Genomic DNA, 18,386 nt, shown 5'->3' with positions numbered 1-18,386 from the left:
CCGCTGTTCATCACCGACCGCTGTTCATAACCGACCGCTGATCATCACCGACCGCTGTTCATCACCGACCGCTGTTCATAACCGACCGCTGTTCATAACCGACCGCTGATCATCACCGACCGCTGTTCATCACCGACCGCTGTTCATAACCGACCGATGTTCATCACCGACCGCTGTTCATAACCGACCGCTGATCATCACCGACCGCTGTTCATAACCGACCGCTGATCATCACCGACCGCTGTTCATCACCGACCGATGTTCATCACCGACCGCTGTTCATAACCGACCGCTGTTCATCACCGACCGCTGTTCATCACCGACCGCTGTTCATAACCGACCGCTGATCATAACCGACCGCTGTTCATCACCGACCGCTGTTCATAACCGACCGCTGTTCATAACCGACCGCTGATCATCACCGACCGCTGTTCATAACCGACCGCTGTTCATCACCGGTCGCTGTTCATCACCGGTCGCTGTTCATCACCGACCGCTGTTCATAACCGACCGCTGTTCATCACCGACCGCTGATCATCACCGACCGCTGTTCATAACCGACCGCTGATCATCACCGACCGCTGTTCATAACCGACCGCTGTTCATCACCGACCGCTGTTCATCACCGACCGCTGTTCATCACCGACCGCTGTTCATCACCGACCGCTGTTCATCACCGGTCGCTGTTCGTCACCGACCGCTGTTCGTCACCGACCGCTGTTCATCACCGACCGCTGTTCATAACCGACCGCTGTTCATCACCGACCGCTGTTCATAACCGACCGCTGTTCATAACCGACCGCTGATCATCACCGACCGCTGTTCATCACCGGTCGCTGTTCATCACCGGTCGCTGTTCATCACCGGTCGCTGTTCATCACCGACCGCTGTTCATAACCGACCGCTGTTCATCACCGACCGCTGATCATCACCGACCGCTGTTCATAACCGACCGCTGTTCATCACCGACCGCTGTTCATCACCGACCGCTGTTCATCACCGACCGCTGTTCATCACCGACCGCTGTTCATAACCGACCGCTGTTCATCACCGACCGCTGTTCATCACCGACCGCTGTTCATAACCGACCGCTGTTCATAACCGACCGCTGATCATCACCGACCGCTGTTCATCACCGGTCGCTGTTCATCACCGGTCGCTGTTCATCACCGGTCGCTGTTCATCACCGACCGCTGTTCATAACCGACCGCTGTTCATCACCGACCGCTGATCATCACCGACCGCTGTTCATCACCGACCGCTGTTCATCACCGACCGCTGTTCATCACCGGTCGCTGATCATCACCGACCGCTGTTCATCACCGACCGCTGTTCATAACCGACCGCTGTTCATCACCGACCGCTGTTCATCACCGACCGCTGTTCATAACCGACCGCTGTTCATAACCGACCGCTGATCATCACCGACCGCTGTTCATCACCGACCGCTGATCATCACCGACCGCTGTTCATCACCGGTTGCTGTTCATCACCGGTCGCTGTTCATCACCGGTCGCTGTTCATCACCGACCGCTGTTCATAACCGACCGCTGTTCATCACCGACCGCTGATCATCACCGACCGCTGTTCATAACCGACCGCTGTTCATCACCGACCGCTGATCATCACCGACCGCTGTTCATCACCGACCGCTGTTCATCACCGACCGCTGATCATCACCGACCGCTGTTCATAACCGACCGCTGTTCATCACCGACCGCTGTTCATCACCGACCGCTGTTCATCACCGACCGCTGTTCATCACCGGTCGCTGTTCGTCACCGACCGCTGTTCATCACCGACCGCTGTTCATAACCGACCGCTGATCATCACCGACCGCTGTTCATCACCGACCGCTGTTCATCACCGGTCGCTGATCATCACCGACCGCTGTTCATCACCGACCGCTGATCATCACCGACCGCTGTTCATCACCGACCGCTGTTCATCACCGACCGCTGTTCATCACCGACCGCTGTTCATAACCGACCGCTGTTCATCACCGACCGCTGTTCATCACCGACCGCTGTTCATAACCGACCGCTGTTCATCACCGACCTCTGTTCATAACCGACCGCTGTTCATCACCGACCGCTGTTCATAACCGACCGCTGTTCATCACCGACCGCTGATCATCACCGACCGCTGTTCATCACCGACCGCTGTTCATCACCGACCGCTGTTCATCACCGACCGCTGATCATCACCGACCGCTGATCATCACCGACCGCTGTTCATCACCGACCGCTGTTCATCACTGACCGCTGTTCATCACCGGTCGCTGTTCGTCACCGGTCGCTGTTCGTCACAGGTCTGCTATGTTAGCTAAATTGTGCATAGACAGTTTTGCTCCAAGTCCTTGTTAATATCTAATCCTAGTGCTAATGAACATTAGCTATGTTACAAACACGATTGGGCATGTTACTTCCAAAATGTAATACATAAAATTTACTGTCATTTATTACATCAATTATCTTTTTTGTAATTGGTAACATTTCAATATTAATGCCTCATAAATGCATTACACTACTTTTGCATTACTTTTTGGTTACTTTAACCACAGTAACCACAGAGGCATGAGCACATTTTCAAAAGTATGTCTGTTTTAAATACATTTAGCTATTAATTGTAAATATTCAGCCATTTTTGTTTGTGTTGGGAGTCTGACATCAGCTAGTGCTCCACACTGAGACCTGATCATCTAAATACCGTCTTTTAATTATTAAATATATATACATATAGCTTTGCATATATGCTCATGAAGCAGACAGCTCTTCAGGATATATATAAGGAGTTGCAGGTGAAGGAAACAGCAGCGGAGGGAGTTACCGAGGGCCTGGTGCAATGAAAATGAACAGATAGATGGGTCACTAGAACAGACAGAGATAGAATAACAGACTACTACAGTACAGTAGCAGGAGGAAATGTAACCCGCTACCCCCCCCCCCCCCCCCCCCCTCGGCGGACCGCTGCTTATCTGACTCTGTGTTTGATTGTGAAGCTTCAGGACGAGATCATCGCATCAGTGAGCATCACAGACGGCAGAAACAAGGTGAGAACACACCTGTGTGTGTGTGTGTGTGTGTGTGTGTGTGTGTGTGTGTGTGTGTGTGTGTGTGTGTGTGTGTGTCTGAGCTTTTTGCATGTCTGTAAATGTGCTGGACATCATCTGAAGCAATGCATGATGGGAAGAGACTCGCGCTGACAACACAGAAAGCTCATTATGCGCAGCTCCTCTATTGGCCAGATTTCTGACTCATCACACACTTGATTCTGTGACCTTCCCTCTGTGAGTGACAGTGCTGACCCCTGACCCTGTGCCACCCTCTGCTGATTCCAGATCAGTTTTCCTCCTCCAGATCTCCTGCACACCTCCTGATGCTGTGACGCTCTAACACTGACTAGAGTGTGATTCTGTCATGCCTTCATGACGCATGAGCCGATGACGCACGTCTGTGCAGTGTGTGTGTGTGTGTGTGTGTGTGTGTGTGTGTGTGTTTTGTGTTTAATGTATGAAGTAGGCCGTGTGTGTGTGTGTGTGTGTGTGTGTGTGTGTGTGTGTGTGTGTGTGTGTGTGTGTGTGTGTGTGATTGTACACCTGGTCTGATCTGCTGTTCTCCTGCTGTGTGTGCAGGTTGTGGAGAGCGTGCGAGTGTTCATCACAGATGTGAACGATGAGAAGCCGGAGTTCATGAACCTGCCGCTGCGAGTGGACGTCCCGGAGGTAAATGTGGACACCAGTGTTTGAGTCAGCAGGTGTGTGTGTGTGCGTGCACGTGCGCGTGCTTGGAAAAAGCTTTAAGTGTGTGTTTGTGTGTGTGTTTGTGTGTGTTGAAGGACGTGGCATCCGGCTGCAGCATCTTCAGGGTCCAGGCCGTGGACAGAGACCTTGGCTCTGGAGGAAGTGTCTCCTACTTTCTGCAGGTCAGACTAACTACTTCCTGTATGAACTGCTTATTTCCCCTTTCTAAGCGTGATGTGAGTGTGTGGGTGAGTGTGAAGGTCAACGGAAAGGGTTAGTGTGAGGGTCAGCAGTGAGCATGAGGGTGAGTACGAGGGTCAGTGGTGAGGGTGACTGTGTGGGTCAGCGGTCGGTGTGAGGGTCAGTGGTGAGGGTCAGCAGTCAGTGAGAGGGTCAGCGGTGAGTGTCAGGGTGAGTGTGAGGGTCAGCGGAGAGTGTGAGTGTAAGGTTCAACAGAGAGGGTGAGTGTAAGGGTCAGTGGTGAGCATGAGGGTGAGTGTGAGGGTCAGCGGTCGGTGTGAGGGTCAGCGGTCGGCGTGAGGGTCAGCGGTCGGTGTGAGGGTCAGCGGTCGGTGTGAGGGTCAGAGGTCGGTGTGAGGGTCAGTGTTCAGTAGGGTTGGGTACCGAAATCAAATCAGGATCAAATCAGAATTTCGGTGCCTAATTTCGGTGCTGCAACAAGAATGTAAAGCAGGTCGCGCACCAGAAGCGTCGCATCGGTTATGAACAGCGCCATGAATTTGCAAGTCAGCGGCTGTCCGCGGCACCCAGGCACGACTGCCATGCCACAGAGTGCCATCTGAATAGTTTCATTTTAAATAACATGCGAATGTACGCGTCTGATGTGTGATCAACTGTCATGTGCGCGCCGTGCCGCGGCTCCGAGCGACCCATCCGCTTACGCCCTTAAGAAGCACAAAAGGGTGCGATAAAGGTGCATGTAAGTAAGCGTTGTGTCACACTATATCTAAATGTTTATTTCTAAACAGCATTGAGGGATACGGATATCTGCTATGTCAGGCGTTTGTTATTGTAGCTTATAAAAGGCAAAGTGCGCAGTACGGCGCATGCCGCGAGCGACTCACTTCATCAACACACATGATCGCATTCATCTAATTAGCTTAAACTTAGCATTCTAAAGTATGGCTATATTTTACAAGCAAGGATTCTGACACACCAACACGCAGCAGATGCTTTACAAAAGTTTCGTGTAAGAGAGAAACACGTCAAACTTATGAAATGTTAAAGCTCATCCAATCAACTTCAAGGTGAGGAAGGGACTGTCTTTGACAGCTTGTGACATCATCTGGCACATTATCTGGGTATGTTTACATGAACACCAGTACTCTATATGATGAAGACAATACTCTGATCACGAGTCTACTACGTAAACACTGATGTTTGATCTCAAAGGACCACAGACACAAACTGCGGAGTAAACATTAGGCTGGTGGTGACACAATGATGTTAGTGATTTATGTGCTGGAACATGTAACTGGGAATCATGAATGTAACATTAATAAAGCAGCTCATGTAAACACCTCAATCATATTATTGTCTTATTCAGATTAATGCAAATCATTAGATCACTGATGTCCATGTAAAAGTAGTCAAAAGCCCAGAAAAAAGGTGTTCCTTGATTTTGATGACAGCCTTTCCACAGGTTAGTAGTAAAGCTAATATATTGTTAATAATGCAAATCTGGCATTTATGCTACCAAACAAATGATCAAAAGAAATAAATTAATCCAATTCAAATATATAAAATATGAATTGCTGTTTACTTCAAACGTTTTATAAATATATATTTATATTGTTTAATTATAATGATTAATATATATATATATATAATTTTTTTTTTTTTTTGTCGATTAATTTTGTGGCTAAAAGGTATCGGTTCAGGGACCGTTTGGCACGGTACCGTTTTAAAAGTATCGATTTAGCCCTGGTATCGAAAAAAACCCAAACTATACACAACCCTAGTGGTCGGTGTGAGGGTCAGTGGTGAGGGTCAGCGGTCGGTGTGAGGGTCAGTGGTGAGCGTGAAGGTGAGAGTGAGGGTCAGTGGTGAGTTTGAGGGTCTGGGCGAGCAGGACAGAGCAGCGGCTGGATTATATTCCAATCACATTTACACAGGCTGGGCTTAACATGCTGTACCTCAGCACTCGCCTACGTGTGTGTGTGTGTGTGTGTGTGTGTGTGTGTGTGTGTGTGTGTGTGTGTGTGTGTGTGTGTGTGTGTGTCTAGCAGATGTTAAGTTCATCTGAGGCAGCATCAGTCCTCACCCACAGCAGCAGCAGTGGCGGCGGTGCTTCAGCTCCTCCGTGGCCTCCTCTCGTCACTCCTCTCTCTGATTGTGCGGTTTCAGACTGTGGCGCTCATAATCATCTCATGTTACTCATCTCTAGGTGCCGCTATTAACCCAAACACTATGAGGAATATTTCTACACACATGCTCCATACTGAGGGCACTTCAGTGAATCTGTGTTGGTCCGCTCTGCAGTTCTGTGTATGTTGGACTGCTGTCTCTGATGAAAGAGTGTCAGTGACGCTGCATCGGTCAGACAGCTGACACTAGCTGTGTTTACATTCACCTGTTTTTATGCGCATAATAAAGCAGTTGATGGAAACGCCATGATGCGAATACATTTTGAAAATGCGCATTAAAAACGTGTGCGCATAACTGAGTATGATAAACTTTATATCCGATAAGAAAAGATGCACACAAACTGCGATGGAAACACTTTTACTGCACAAACTCCAGCAAGCGCATTAAAAAGGTGATGTGATCTTGTGATGAGAGATCATGTGATGATAAAAATGTGTGTGAATGGATAACCCATCAGGCTGAGCACACTGTAGAACATCTGAAATGTTGGTTTGGTCATTATAAAACGCCTCACTGTTTGACCTCCAGAATCAAGAGCGTCCGCCTTCAAATGGACCTGTTTAACTCTGGACAGAACTGTGTGTGTGTGTGTGTGTATGTGTGTGTGTGTGTGTGTGTGTGTGTGTGTGTGTGTGTGTGTGTGTGTGTGTGTGTGTATACTCCTCTTCATGCGTGTCTCTGGTCTGCAGTCGTCTCCTGATGGTCTGTTCAGCATTGACGGTCACAGTGGTGTTCTGCGGGTCAGGGAGCGGCTGGACTTTGAGACGTCACGGACACATTTCATCACTGTGGTGGCAAAGGTGAAGCCCTGAGCATCCAGCGCTCATGTGGATCTTCAACAAAAGTGTTTACACCCATAAATGTTTTGTTATCATCAGCTTAACTGAGACCATTGTGTGTGTGTGTGTATGTGTGTGTGTGTGTGTGTGTGTGTGTGTGTGTGTGTGTGTGTGTGTGTGTGTGTGTGTGTGTTTCAGGACGGAGGCGGTAAATATCATGGTAAATACCAGGTGTTGAGCTCCACGGCTGTCATTACCATACATGTGCAGGACGTCCAGGATTCTCCTCCAGTGTTTGTTGGCACTCCATATTTTGGGTTTGTCTATGAAGTCTCTGTCCCGGTAAGCATCTCTCTATTCCACTTCTAAAACACACAATAACTGAACTGATGCAGTGTCCTTCAGTTTGTGTACTGGAAAGGGTTATGCAACCCCAAATCAGCAGCAGTAGGACAAAGCCAAATCAAAGTTTAAAGTGGAGATTTCTAAATTTCCTTTGACTTTTGATTGAGCCTGAACACAAAATATCTGATGTTTGGTCTGCTCAACTTCTTTTCATTTGGAAATATTCATCCTCTCCTGTCATTCAGACCTGCGACACACTCCAGACAATACACAGTCAAAATACATTTGGAAGTCACTACTGTCTCCTTTATTGTGTTTCCATGCTGTCCCGACTGCTGCTGGTTTGGGGTTGTAGATAAATGAGCGTGAACTGCTGCATTAATGAATCAGGCAATGAATATTCATGAGGTGCAGAAACTGAGCTCTGCTGATGGTTTTGTGTCCAGGGTTCAGAGATTTTTACTGTTTTTGCGAAGGATGGAGACCAGAGCAGCCCCAACCCTATTCATTACTCCATCCTGAACGGTGAGAAACTGTAACTCCACATGTGCACATCTGCACCGGCCAGATCTTTCAGTTATAAACACAGTGACCGAGCGCTTCAGTCTGCTCGTCTGCGCTTCAGTCTGCTATGAACAATAGCGAGAGCTCGGTTCTCAGACGCTCCGCTTAGCAGATTAGCTCTCACACCCGTTGCAATTCCCCTACTGTTGTTGTAAATTTTTCCTCTTCCCTTCTTCTTCTTCCTCCTCTTCCTCTACCTCCTCATCTTCCTCTACCTTTTCCATGTCCTCCTCCACTTCTTCTTCCTCCTCTTCTTTTTATTTTTTCTCTTTCTCCTTCTCTTCCTCTTCTTCTTCCCAAAGGCAGTGACGGCTTCTTCAGCATCAACAGCTCCAGCGGCTGCATCAGTCTGGTCTCGTTTCCTGTTCAGCTGAGGAATGAGTTGTACGAGCTCAGAGTGCAGGTTAGCTGTGTTTAAAGTCAGAACATCAGAATATGATCCATACAGATGTAGATACATCAGAAAATCTGTACAGTACAGACATCAGAATAACAATAGAGACATCACAATATCGGTACAGTAGAATCATCAGAATAACAATAGAGACATCAGAATATCGGTAAAGTAGAATCATCAGAATAACAGTACAGTATAGACAACAGAATATTGGTACAGTACAGTCATCAGACTATCAGTACGGTAGAGACATCAGAATATCGAAACAGTACAGACATCAGAATAACAATAGAGACATCAGAATATCGGTACAGTACAGTGATCAGAATATCGGTACAGTACAGTGATCAGAATATCGGTACAGTACAGGGATCAGAATATCAGTACAGTACAGTGATCAGAATATCGGTACAGTACAGTGATCAGAATATCGGTACAGTACAGTGATCAGAATATCGGTACAGTACAGTGATCAGAATATCGGTACAGTACAGTGATCAGAATATCAGTACAGTACAGTGATCAGAATATCGGTACAGTACAGTGATCAGAATATCGGTACAGTACAGTGATCAGAATATCAGTACAGTACAGTGATCAGAATATCGGTACAGTACAGTGATCAGAATATCAGTACAGTACAGGGATCAGAATATCGGTACAGTACAGGGATCAGAATATCGGTAAAGTACAGTGATCAGAATATCGGTACAGTACAGTGATCAGAATATCAGTACAGTACAGTGATCAGAATATCGGTACAGTACAGTGATCAGAATATCAGTACAGTACAGGGATCAGAATATCGGTACAGTACAGTGATCAGAATATCGGTACAGTACAGACATCAGAATAACAATAGAGACATCAGAATATCGGTACAGTACAGTGATCAGAATATTGGTACAGTACAGTGATCAGAATATCGGTACAGTACAGTGATCAGAATATTGGTACAGTACAGGGATCAGAATATCAGTACAGTACAGTGATCAGAATATCGGTACAGTACAGTGATCAGAATATCGGTACAGTACAGTGATCAGAATATCAGTACAGTACAGTGATCAGAATATCGGTACAGTACAGTGATCAGAATATCGGTACAGTACAGTGATCAGAATATCGGTACAGTACAGTGATCAGAATATCATTACAGTACAGGGATCAGAATATCAGTACAGTACAGTGATCAGAATATCGGTACAGTACAGTGATCAGAATATCGGTAAAGTACAGTGATCAGAATATCGGTACAGTACAGTGATCAGAATATCAGTACAGTACATTGATCAGAATATCGGTACAGTACAGTGATCAGAATATCAGTACAGTACAGGGATCAGAATATCGGTACAGTACAGTGATCAGAATATCGGTACAGTACAGTGATCAGAATATCGGTACAGTACAGGGATCAGAATATCGGTACAGTACAGGGATCAGAATATCGGTACAGTACAGTGATCAGAATATCGGTACAGTACAGGGATCAGAATATCAGTACAGTGATCAGAATATCGGTACTGTACAGGGATCAGAATATCGGTATAGTGGAGATGAGTGATGCTCCTTCTGTGCTGTACTCCAGGCTGCAGAGGTCGGAGCTGATGGAGTGCTTGCAGACTCCTCCATCACCACCGTCACCATTCGGGTGGTGGATCTGAACAATCATCCACCCACATTCTACGGAGAAAGCGGCCAGCAGAACCACTTCGACATCAGCATGTATGAACACCCGGCAGAAGGAGAGATCCTGCGCGGACTAAAGATCACTGTCAACGACTCCGACCAGGTGAAGGGCACTGAACACTAAATAGTGGACACTAGACAGTGAACACTAAACACTGAACACTAAACAGTGGACACTAGATAATGAACAGTAAACAGTAGACACTTAACAGTTAACAATTAACACTGAACAGTGACCACGTAACAGTGGACCCAAGATAGTAAACACTAAACAGTGGACACTAGACAATTAACACTGAATACTAAATAGTGGACACTGAACAGTTAACACTGAACACTAAACAGTGGACACTGAACACTAAACAGTGGACACTGAACACTAAACAGTGGACACTGAACAGTTAACACTGAACACTAAACAGTGGACACTGAACACTAAACAGTGGACACTGAACAGTTAACACTGAACACTAAACAGTGGACACTGAACACTAAACAGTGGACACTGAACAGTTAACACTGAACACTAAACAGTGGACACTGAACACTAAACAGTGGACACTGAACAGTTAACACTGAACACTAAACAGTGGACACTGAACACTAAACAGTGGACACTGAACAGTGAACACTGAACAGTTAACACTGACCACTAAACAGTGGACACTGAACAGTGAACGGGACAGCAGCATTTCCTCCAGCGCTGTGCAGACTGAAGCAGCAGGTGAACTGGAGACAGCAGCTCTGTTTCAGCTGTGGATCCTTCAGTCCTGCTTAAGAAAACGATCTTAATGTTTCAATGTTGAAGATTCACGAAGTCCTTCTAACCCTACACACAGCACACACACTAGCTGCGTCCCAAATTGCATACTTATGCACTATTCTACGCCATTTTGTAGTATAAATAGTGTGAGTAGTGTGTTCACGCTGAAAACTCTAATAATAATAGTAAGAGCACTTTATTTGCACTCATTCAGCCGCTAAAAGTGTGGACTGATGGACACCACGTACTCAACGACCGCAGGTTTGCTCACGTAGCGGAAGGGACGAAGCTGTCGGACACATGTTGGATAACTTTATTTATTTTGGATGGTGAAAGCAAAATTCTCCTACGAGAGTGATTATAGCGCCTCCTGATGGTGAATGCGGTTATACTCACGGCAGGTATTATTTGATAATTCGGTCGTTTATTTCATTGATTTAACGATCGTCAAACGTCATCAGGGAAACGGTTTGAATTTCTGCTTAGTAAAAAACATTAGTGTGCCATTTGGGACACACTACATACATGTACTATCCTGAGTGTGTAAGTGCATAAGAACATAGTGTATAGTGTATAGTGTGCCGTTTGGGACGCAGCTAGTCAGTGCTAGTCAGTGCTTCATCACCCAGATTCTGTTTCTGTTTCCTCACTCCTGCTGTTCTGCTCAGACTCTGGGCGTCTCTCGGTTTTCTGTCGAGGATTTCTGTGTTTCCTCTATTACAGCAGTGTGTTCTGTCCACTCTTCTCATTCAGGGGGCAAATGCTAAATTCCGTCTTGTGCTGGTGGGACCATCTCGGGTTCTCCGTGTGGTTCCTCAGACGGTCCTGAATGAAGCCCAGGTCACGGTCATCGTGGAGAACTCCAGCGCCATCGACTACGAGAAACACCAGTTCTTAACCTTTAAGGTACGTTTCTGCTCTGCTGTGCGTCAGCCTGTGTCCAGATGCAGCTCTCGGTGAAGTCTTGTGTGTGTGTGTGTGTGTGTGTGTGTGTGTGTGTGTGTGTGTGTGTGTGTGTGTGTGTGTGTTTGTAGCTGTTAGCAGTAGAGATCGACACTCCGGAGCGATTCAGTGCCACCGCAGACATCGTGATCAATCTTCTGGACACAAACGACAACACTCCTAAGTTCTCCTCTGAGTTCTACATCGCCAGGATTCCTGAAAACTCTCCTGGAGGCTCCAATGTGGTCTCCGTGACCGTGAGCATCACACCCACCCTGAGCTGAACTGTAGTTGTATTGCGTGTCTGTGAAGCGCTGATGTGTGTGTCTGGTGTTTCTGCAGGCGACTGACCCGGACTCAGGCCTGTGGGGTGAAGTCAAATACTCCATCTACGGCTCCGGAGCGGATCTGTGAGTACACCAACCACAAGCAGTGACCTCTGTTCTGCAGATTCTGATCTGAACAATCACAGACGCTGCTCTATCATCAACAGCAGCTCCAGATTTGCACACCTCACCCTTGTTTATTTCTCCAGCGCCTCTGCAGTGTAGAGTGTGTGTCAGCAGCTGAACACAGAAGATCCAGAGTGTTCAGAGCTGAAGTTCAGTTCAGTTCAGTTCAGTTCAGTGTGATTTAATCTCCACTGCCGAAAGTCCAAACACTGAAGAGCAAATCCATCCATGAGCAGAAACACAAGACCCAAACCAAGCAGAACAGTGGAGGAACAAACTTCACCAACTGACCAAAGTGAAGGAGAGAAACCTGGAGAGACCCGGCTCATCTTCATTGATCCTCTGAATGAGGCCAAACTGCAGCGCTGGTGTAGACGGCTGATGGGGTGTGATGGCAGTGTAGAGAAAAGTGTGACGCACAATGTAGAACAGAGGAGTGTGTGTGCGACCCCTCAGAGGTCGGAGGTCGGGGTCCGGATGGCCTCCTCTTGTGCTGTTTTGGTGAGGCCTGTACAGGACTGAAGGACGTGCAGAACACAGCTTACAGACAGACTCCAGCATTAATCTGTTAATGCGATTGCGGAGGTATAAATAGCCGCCGCGCCGCTGTGAGTCAGGGCCCAATTAGCGAGCGATGTGACAGCTGGAGGCAGAACACATACGGGTAATGAAAAACCTGCAAATTTATGCCTCGATTCCTGCACAGTGCAGAAGGCAGATGAGAACGGTGTGAAAGATAGCAGGTTTCTGTCTGACTGTTAATTTTCACATGCAGAGCGTCACACTGACGAGAATAAAGCAGACGACTGCAGCTCTGCTAATATCACACACACACGCACACACACACACACACACACACCCACACACACACACACACACACACACACATTTATCAGCATCCTCAACCATGAGCTTCTGTGTATGAGGCATCCGTATGACACTGAGGCGGGTGTTGTCCAGCGCAGGGCGGTTCTGCTCATGTTTTAGACAGGTTTCACTCTATAACACCAGGCTTATTCTCCTCTAGATGTGAGGTCAGTGTCGAGTCTGATCTTCTGCTCTGCTTCAGGTTCCTCATCCATCCCTCGTCCGGCATCATCTACACGCAGCCCTGGGCCGCTTTAGATGCCGAAGTCAAGTCCAAATATAATTTCTATGTAAAAGCTGAAGACACCGAGGGCAAGTACAGCCTGGCGGAGGTTTTCGTGACAGTTCTCGACCAAAACGACCATCCGCCAGAGTTCAACGAGAACTTCCTGGAGAAGACGATGATCATCGGCGCTCCGGTGAAAATACAGGTGAGTTATTTTACATTCTGATGTTCTGTGCGCCACCATCTGTCCCTGCGGCAGATTAGAGCGATGATACATCTGTGGTTATGTGAATACCCGACTGTGTTCAGGCGGTGGACGAGGACGCAGAGGAGCCCAATAACCTGATCGAGTACTCCATCATGAAAGCAGATCCAGACAACATCTTCGACATCAACACGTCCACGGGCGAGATCAAGCTCAAACCCTACATCAAGAGTCTGGAGATCGTGCAGAACATCAGTAGGCAGAGGGAGTGCCGCTGGTCCGTGGTGGTGCAGGCCCGAGACCGCGGATCTCCATCCTTCAGCACCACTGCGGTCGTGAAGATCGACATCACGGAGGCGGTGAGCGCTTATCACACGCTAACACACATTCACCACTGCGAACACAGCCGCTCTGATTATGAGAGAGAATGAGCATCTAGATGGACACGGTATTACCAGTGGAAGAACAGCGGCTGTATTTCAGCGCTTCAGTTGACCTTTACTCTAGCCGTGAGTAACATATGCACACGTCATCATCATCATGCTCTATATTCTCCTCACGCATGCACGTTTACTGTCACGATCATGATCGTTCACAGAAGTCATAGGAGAGCGTGGAATAACAGCAGTGTTGAAGAGCTCAGGAATATACTGTGCTGCTGTACTGCGCACATTACTGCAACAAACAACACAGTCCAGCGCGGACAAGAGTGCTCAGAGCAACCATTGCCATCTGTCATCAACATTTTAGAGGCAGAAAAGTATCTCTAGGTTCCCTTATTACATAGACCAACCCCTAACCCCTAACCCCTAACCCCTAACTCAACGCTCTCAGGAAAACTGTGGCACACGTTGAATCTTCTAACACACAGTTGCGTGTGAATATGGAAGGTTGACAGACCCTGTAATATTCATTCATTCATTCATTCATTTTCTTTTCAGCTTAGTCCCTTTATTATTCTGGGGTCGCCACATATATATGATCAGATTTAAGAAAGCCATTAATATTCTTCATTATTTATAACATTTTTACTAGCAGCATTTAGCGCCGATAGCTTCCCTCTCGGAATCATTAAACAGCGAGGGGTTATTTATAGAGGCCTAAGCTAATATTTCACATATGTCATGATTAATATAATAGTGGAAACACTCCTGTATTCTCATGCTTGGCCAAATGTGACGACTTTCACTTTTCACATTCATAATTATGCACAAACCCAGATATTATCTGAAAGAAGAGTTCCCATCATATACTGGCAGCCATCCAGCATCTCTCGGCCAGTGTTTGAGCTAGTCGCGGCAACTCTAGTCGTTCAGGTTTGCTGCGTGCGAGCCGCACAGGTATAAAAAACACCAATCAATTCAATCCTTCATTCACTTTCCTTCTCTAGTCTTAGAAGTCTCCAATTGTTTTAAATAATAAAGTTTTTTAAAGCAACCATTTCTCTTTCGTTAATGACATGATGTGTAAAAGGCGAACAGCAAGCCGAGACTACATAACAAAAACAATCAGCCTAATCTGGACAAACTGAAGACATTTGGCAAACATTTAACCGGGGCAGAACCACATAAACTAGAAAAATGAAGAGAACGGCAGGCAGAGTGATCAAATTAAATACTGATGTAGAATCAGGGATGACTTATTTAAGCGCAACAGACCAGCCTAAATCACTATCATACAATAATAATAATAATCATATTAATAATAACTGCTCTGCGTGACATTCTCATACAATCTCTCTGGTTTCATATCTTTGATCTTAATTGTTCTTAGCCCTGGCAATTATGTTCATCTATGTTGTATTATTATTATTTTTCCTCTCCTGTTTCTCTTACGTTGATATTCTTTAGCACTCAAAATAATACTTTGGAAGAAAGAGTTAATAAAGATAGAGAATGTGTAACGTCATATTCATCAAAAGACGGATTATGTGCATTTAACCCCACCGGTCCGAGCAGGGCGCGAGCCGGCGATACCGGCGATACCGGCATGAGAGACAAATGCTCTGAGGAGACGGCAGAACAACGTCTGAAGCTGGATCCGATGAGTGAGGTTTACTCGATCACCAGCTGGCTTCCCTTACATAAGAGCAAAAATAGATGACCAAAACATCATTCACTCATTCTACTCATACTCCTTTATTACTTAAGGTACTTATAAATGCTACTTTTGAGCCTTTCTCAGTGTTTTTCTCGCCTGTTTACTGGATAAAAATGTTAAATTATTCCAGCTCCACCTGCTGGTGAAAGAGCGGCTGGCGATCTTCAGTCTGCAATCTCCTGCTTTTCCTGCAGTTTCAGATGTAATGTTGAATCTTTTGGAGGCTCTGAAGTTTTGGAAGCGAATATTTGAACTGAAATAAAATGAAGTGAAATTTACCTTTTGAATTTTATACGTTGTATTTTAAAGGGTACTGGGTATTTTGTACCCACAGCTTAATTAACAGCAGTGTTCAATTTCAGGACCTAAAAGCAGAAACTCTTGTGGTTAAACTGCAGGCACTCGGTTATTACTCGGTGTTATTTTTCCAGTTTGTGCAATTCAACAAGCTTTTTAATTCAAGACTTTTGCCAATGATTTTGTCCAGCTGTGCAGGACTGAAATACTGGATCTATTAGGAGTTTAATAAGATATTATAATCTAAATGATCCAGCAGAATCTGGCTGAAGTTCTGGTTAGTGGTGATGTGAGAGTATATTCCTGTTTAAATCTTCACCATATTTTCATCAGTTGTTTGTCTTTTTCTGTCCTCCAGAACCGCTTTAACGGGCCCATGTCTACGTTCCTGAAACAGAGCCGGGAGAACCCGCTGCAGGTGCTGGTTCTGGCGCTCAGCGGCATCACTGCGATGGTTCTGCTGACGGTTCTGATCTCCACCATCATTTACTGCCGCAACACAAAGTCCAACCGCATCATGCCGGCGCGCCGCATCATCCGCAGGAGAGCCAAAGAGGCGCAGCACTGGAGCTTCAGACCTGCGTTTGGGCAGACGGAGCCCGGCCCGGCAGTTCCAGAAGAGGAGGAAAGTGGAGGAAACCAGAACACCAACAACAACAGCAGCAGCCCCGGAGCCCACGCACCCACACCCGGAGCGCCTGCACCACCACCTAGAGCCCCAGCACCCAGAGCCCCTGCACCCACGCCCGCACCCAGAGCGCCTGTTCCTGCCCCCAGAGTTCCTGCCCCCAGAGCCCCAGTCCTACCGTGCTCGCCGGCGGCGTCCAGTGAGCAGCTCCGGCCCGTGCCCACAGTGTCGGGCGCGGTGGCCTGCAGCTCCGGCAGGGAGGGCATCGGATCGGCTCTGGTGTCGGAGCTGAAGATGAGGATCGAGCAGAAGATCATCGAGGCCAATCAGAGCTACTATTACTGACAGCCCTGAGCAGGAGGTTCTGATGGACCTTAATGTTGAACAAGTGTTTCTTCTACTGTCAGTGTGTTTCAGTGGACGTCTGCTTCAGCTCAGTGTTTCTGCTGTCATAATGGCGTACGGTCACTCAGCGTCTGGAGTATATTCACACCAGAAGAGTTAAGCACCTCGCCAATACAGCTCTGTGTGTGTGTGTGTGTGTGTGTGTGTGTGTGTGTGTGTGTGTGTGTGTGTGTGTGTGTGTGTGTTTGTTTGTTTGTTTGTTTACTGAAGGCAGTGAGCAGAATGCTGTTTACTCCAGTAATGCACAGAGCTGAGCTTCTTAGAGCTGTCTTGCGTTAGTTCCAGTGATGCAGAACCCCTGTGTAATCTCATTATTAGCACCACTCCGCCATCTTTAGGATCCTTCATTTAGACTGAACAGGAAGTGGAATCTGTTGTCCATCTGTGATTGGCTGATTCTCCACTGCGTCTTCTGCCTTGAGGATCTACAGTGAACGTCTTCTGACCGCATTAACAGACTCTCGTTCAGAGCTATTGCTGTCAAACCTTTTTTATTCTCATTATTGTAATCACTATTATCTGTTGTTTTGTAAAGAGTTTTGCACTGATGTTTGAACAGAACTGTAGGATGGGCTGAGCGTGCAGGCGAGCGTGTGCTGATGCTGTAGCTGTTGATCATGTGTCGTCTGTGCTGTAAACTCAGTTACTAATAAAACCTTTTCAAGTGTTCTTTAATAAGAGAGCAGACGTCAGATCATCATTTATAACCACTTTAGAAATCATCACTGAACGTCATCAACACTACAGTTCAGCAGTAAGATCAGCAGGCAGAGGCTGACGCTTCACTCTGCTATATCGAGGACATTTGATTTCATTTGATGTGGATTAAACAGTGGTGGAGAGAGCAGTGATCAGGCAGACTCCAGTAGAGCAGCATGACTCTCCTACAGATGCAGAGTAACAGTGTCTGCTGTAAACATCACTCAGAGTATGAGTGAACAGTCCAGCTTTCAAGAGGAGAGTATTGCGCTGTGTTAAGCGCATGTGTGTGTGTGTGTGTGTGTGTGTGTGTGTGTGTGTGTGTGTGTGTGTAAACCAAACATTCTGTAGTGCATTTAGTGATTGTCCAGCACACACACAACATCATCACATGTTCATATCAGGTCAGATTTAGGTCGTGATGTCAGGTGACCGATATTCAAGGTCTGGCCAGCGTCTAAGAACAGCGTTATTTTGATGTCCAGTGATGAGGTCAAGTGATGTTGATGTTTGGTTGATTTTAGGTTGTCAGCAAGTGACCGGAATCCTACATCGAGTCCACATCTTAACCCAGCGACATACTGAGTCAAACACTGACATTTATTCATCAGGTCTGGCGACCGACATCCAGCATCTGATAGACGTCATAGCGGTAACCTCCACACAACGCCAAGCTGTAGCACCATTAGACGTTGATATCAGGTTGGTTTTAGGTTGGATGTTGGACATTGACGTCACAACATGTGTTGTGTTTATTAGGATGAGTGATCTGATTGGTCAGGACTGATTTCTGTAATCAGACAGGAAATAATCCAGTAGTGATGCAGACTGGAGGACAGTAGAGGAGGAACAGAACCGATACTGCAGTAAACAAGAACTCAAGACAGAGTAAAAG

The 18,386-nt window shown here is 46.7% G+C and overlaps 1 protein-coding gene across 3 annotated transcripts in view; it reads left to right on the top strand.

Annotated features, from left to right (window-relative positions):
* LOC108191765 (cadherin-related family member 1a) overlaps positions 1–17,472 on the top strand; it is a 20,177-nt gene extending 2,705 nt beyond the window's left edge. For 2 of the 3 annotated variants that reach the window (XM_087277206.1, XM_087277204.1), the window contains exons 4-17: positions 3,002–3,052; positions 3,635–3,724; positions 3,838–3,924; positions 6,820–6,930; positions 7,108–7,251; positions 7,701–7,779; positions 8,121–8,221; positions 9,807–10,010; positions 11,424–11,576; positions 11,705–11,869; positions 11,955–12,022; positions 13,134–13,362; positions 13,467–13,721; positions 16,118–17,472. In XM_087277206.1, coding sequence (XP_087133332.1) covers positions 3,002–3,052; positions 3,635–3,724; positions 3,838–3,924; positions 6,820–6,930; positions 7,108–7,251; positions 7,701–7,779; positions 8,121–8,221; positions 9,807–10,010; positions 11,424–11,576; positions 11,705–11,869; positions 11,955–12,022; positions 13,134–13,362; positions 13,467–13,721; positions 16,118–16,732 — 2,352 coding nt within the window. In that variant the 3' untranslated portion in view covers positions 16,733–17,472. Of the gene's footprint in view, positions 1–3,001; positions 3,053–3,634; positions 3,725–3,837; positions 3,925–6,819; positions 6,931–7,107; positions 7,252–7,700; positions 7,780–8,120; positions 8,659–9,724; positions 10,011–11,423; positions 11,577–11,704; positions 11,870–11,954; positions 12,023–13,133; positions 13,363–13,466; positions 13,722–16,117 lie in introns of those variants that run through there. The other variant, XM_087277207.1, reaches the window with a different exon arrangement.
* Positions 17,473–18,386: the final 914 nt, after the last annotated feature.

This window comes from Danio rerio, chromosome 12, assembly GCF_052040795.2.
Source record: "Danio rerio strain M-AB ecotype USA chromosome 12, GRCz13ab, whole genome shotgun sequence".
Lineage (NCBI taxonomy): Eukaryota > Metazoa > Chordata > Actinopteri > Cypriniformes > Danionidae > Danio > Danio rerio.
This window is presented reverse-complemented; position numbering and strand designations above follow the sequence as displayed.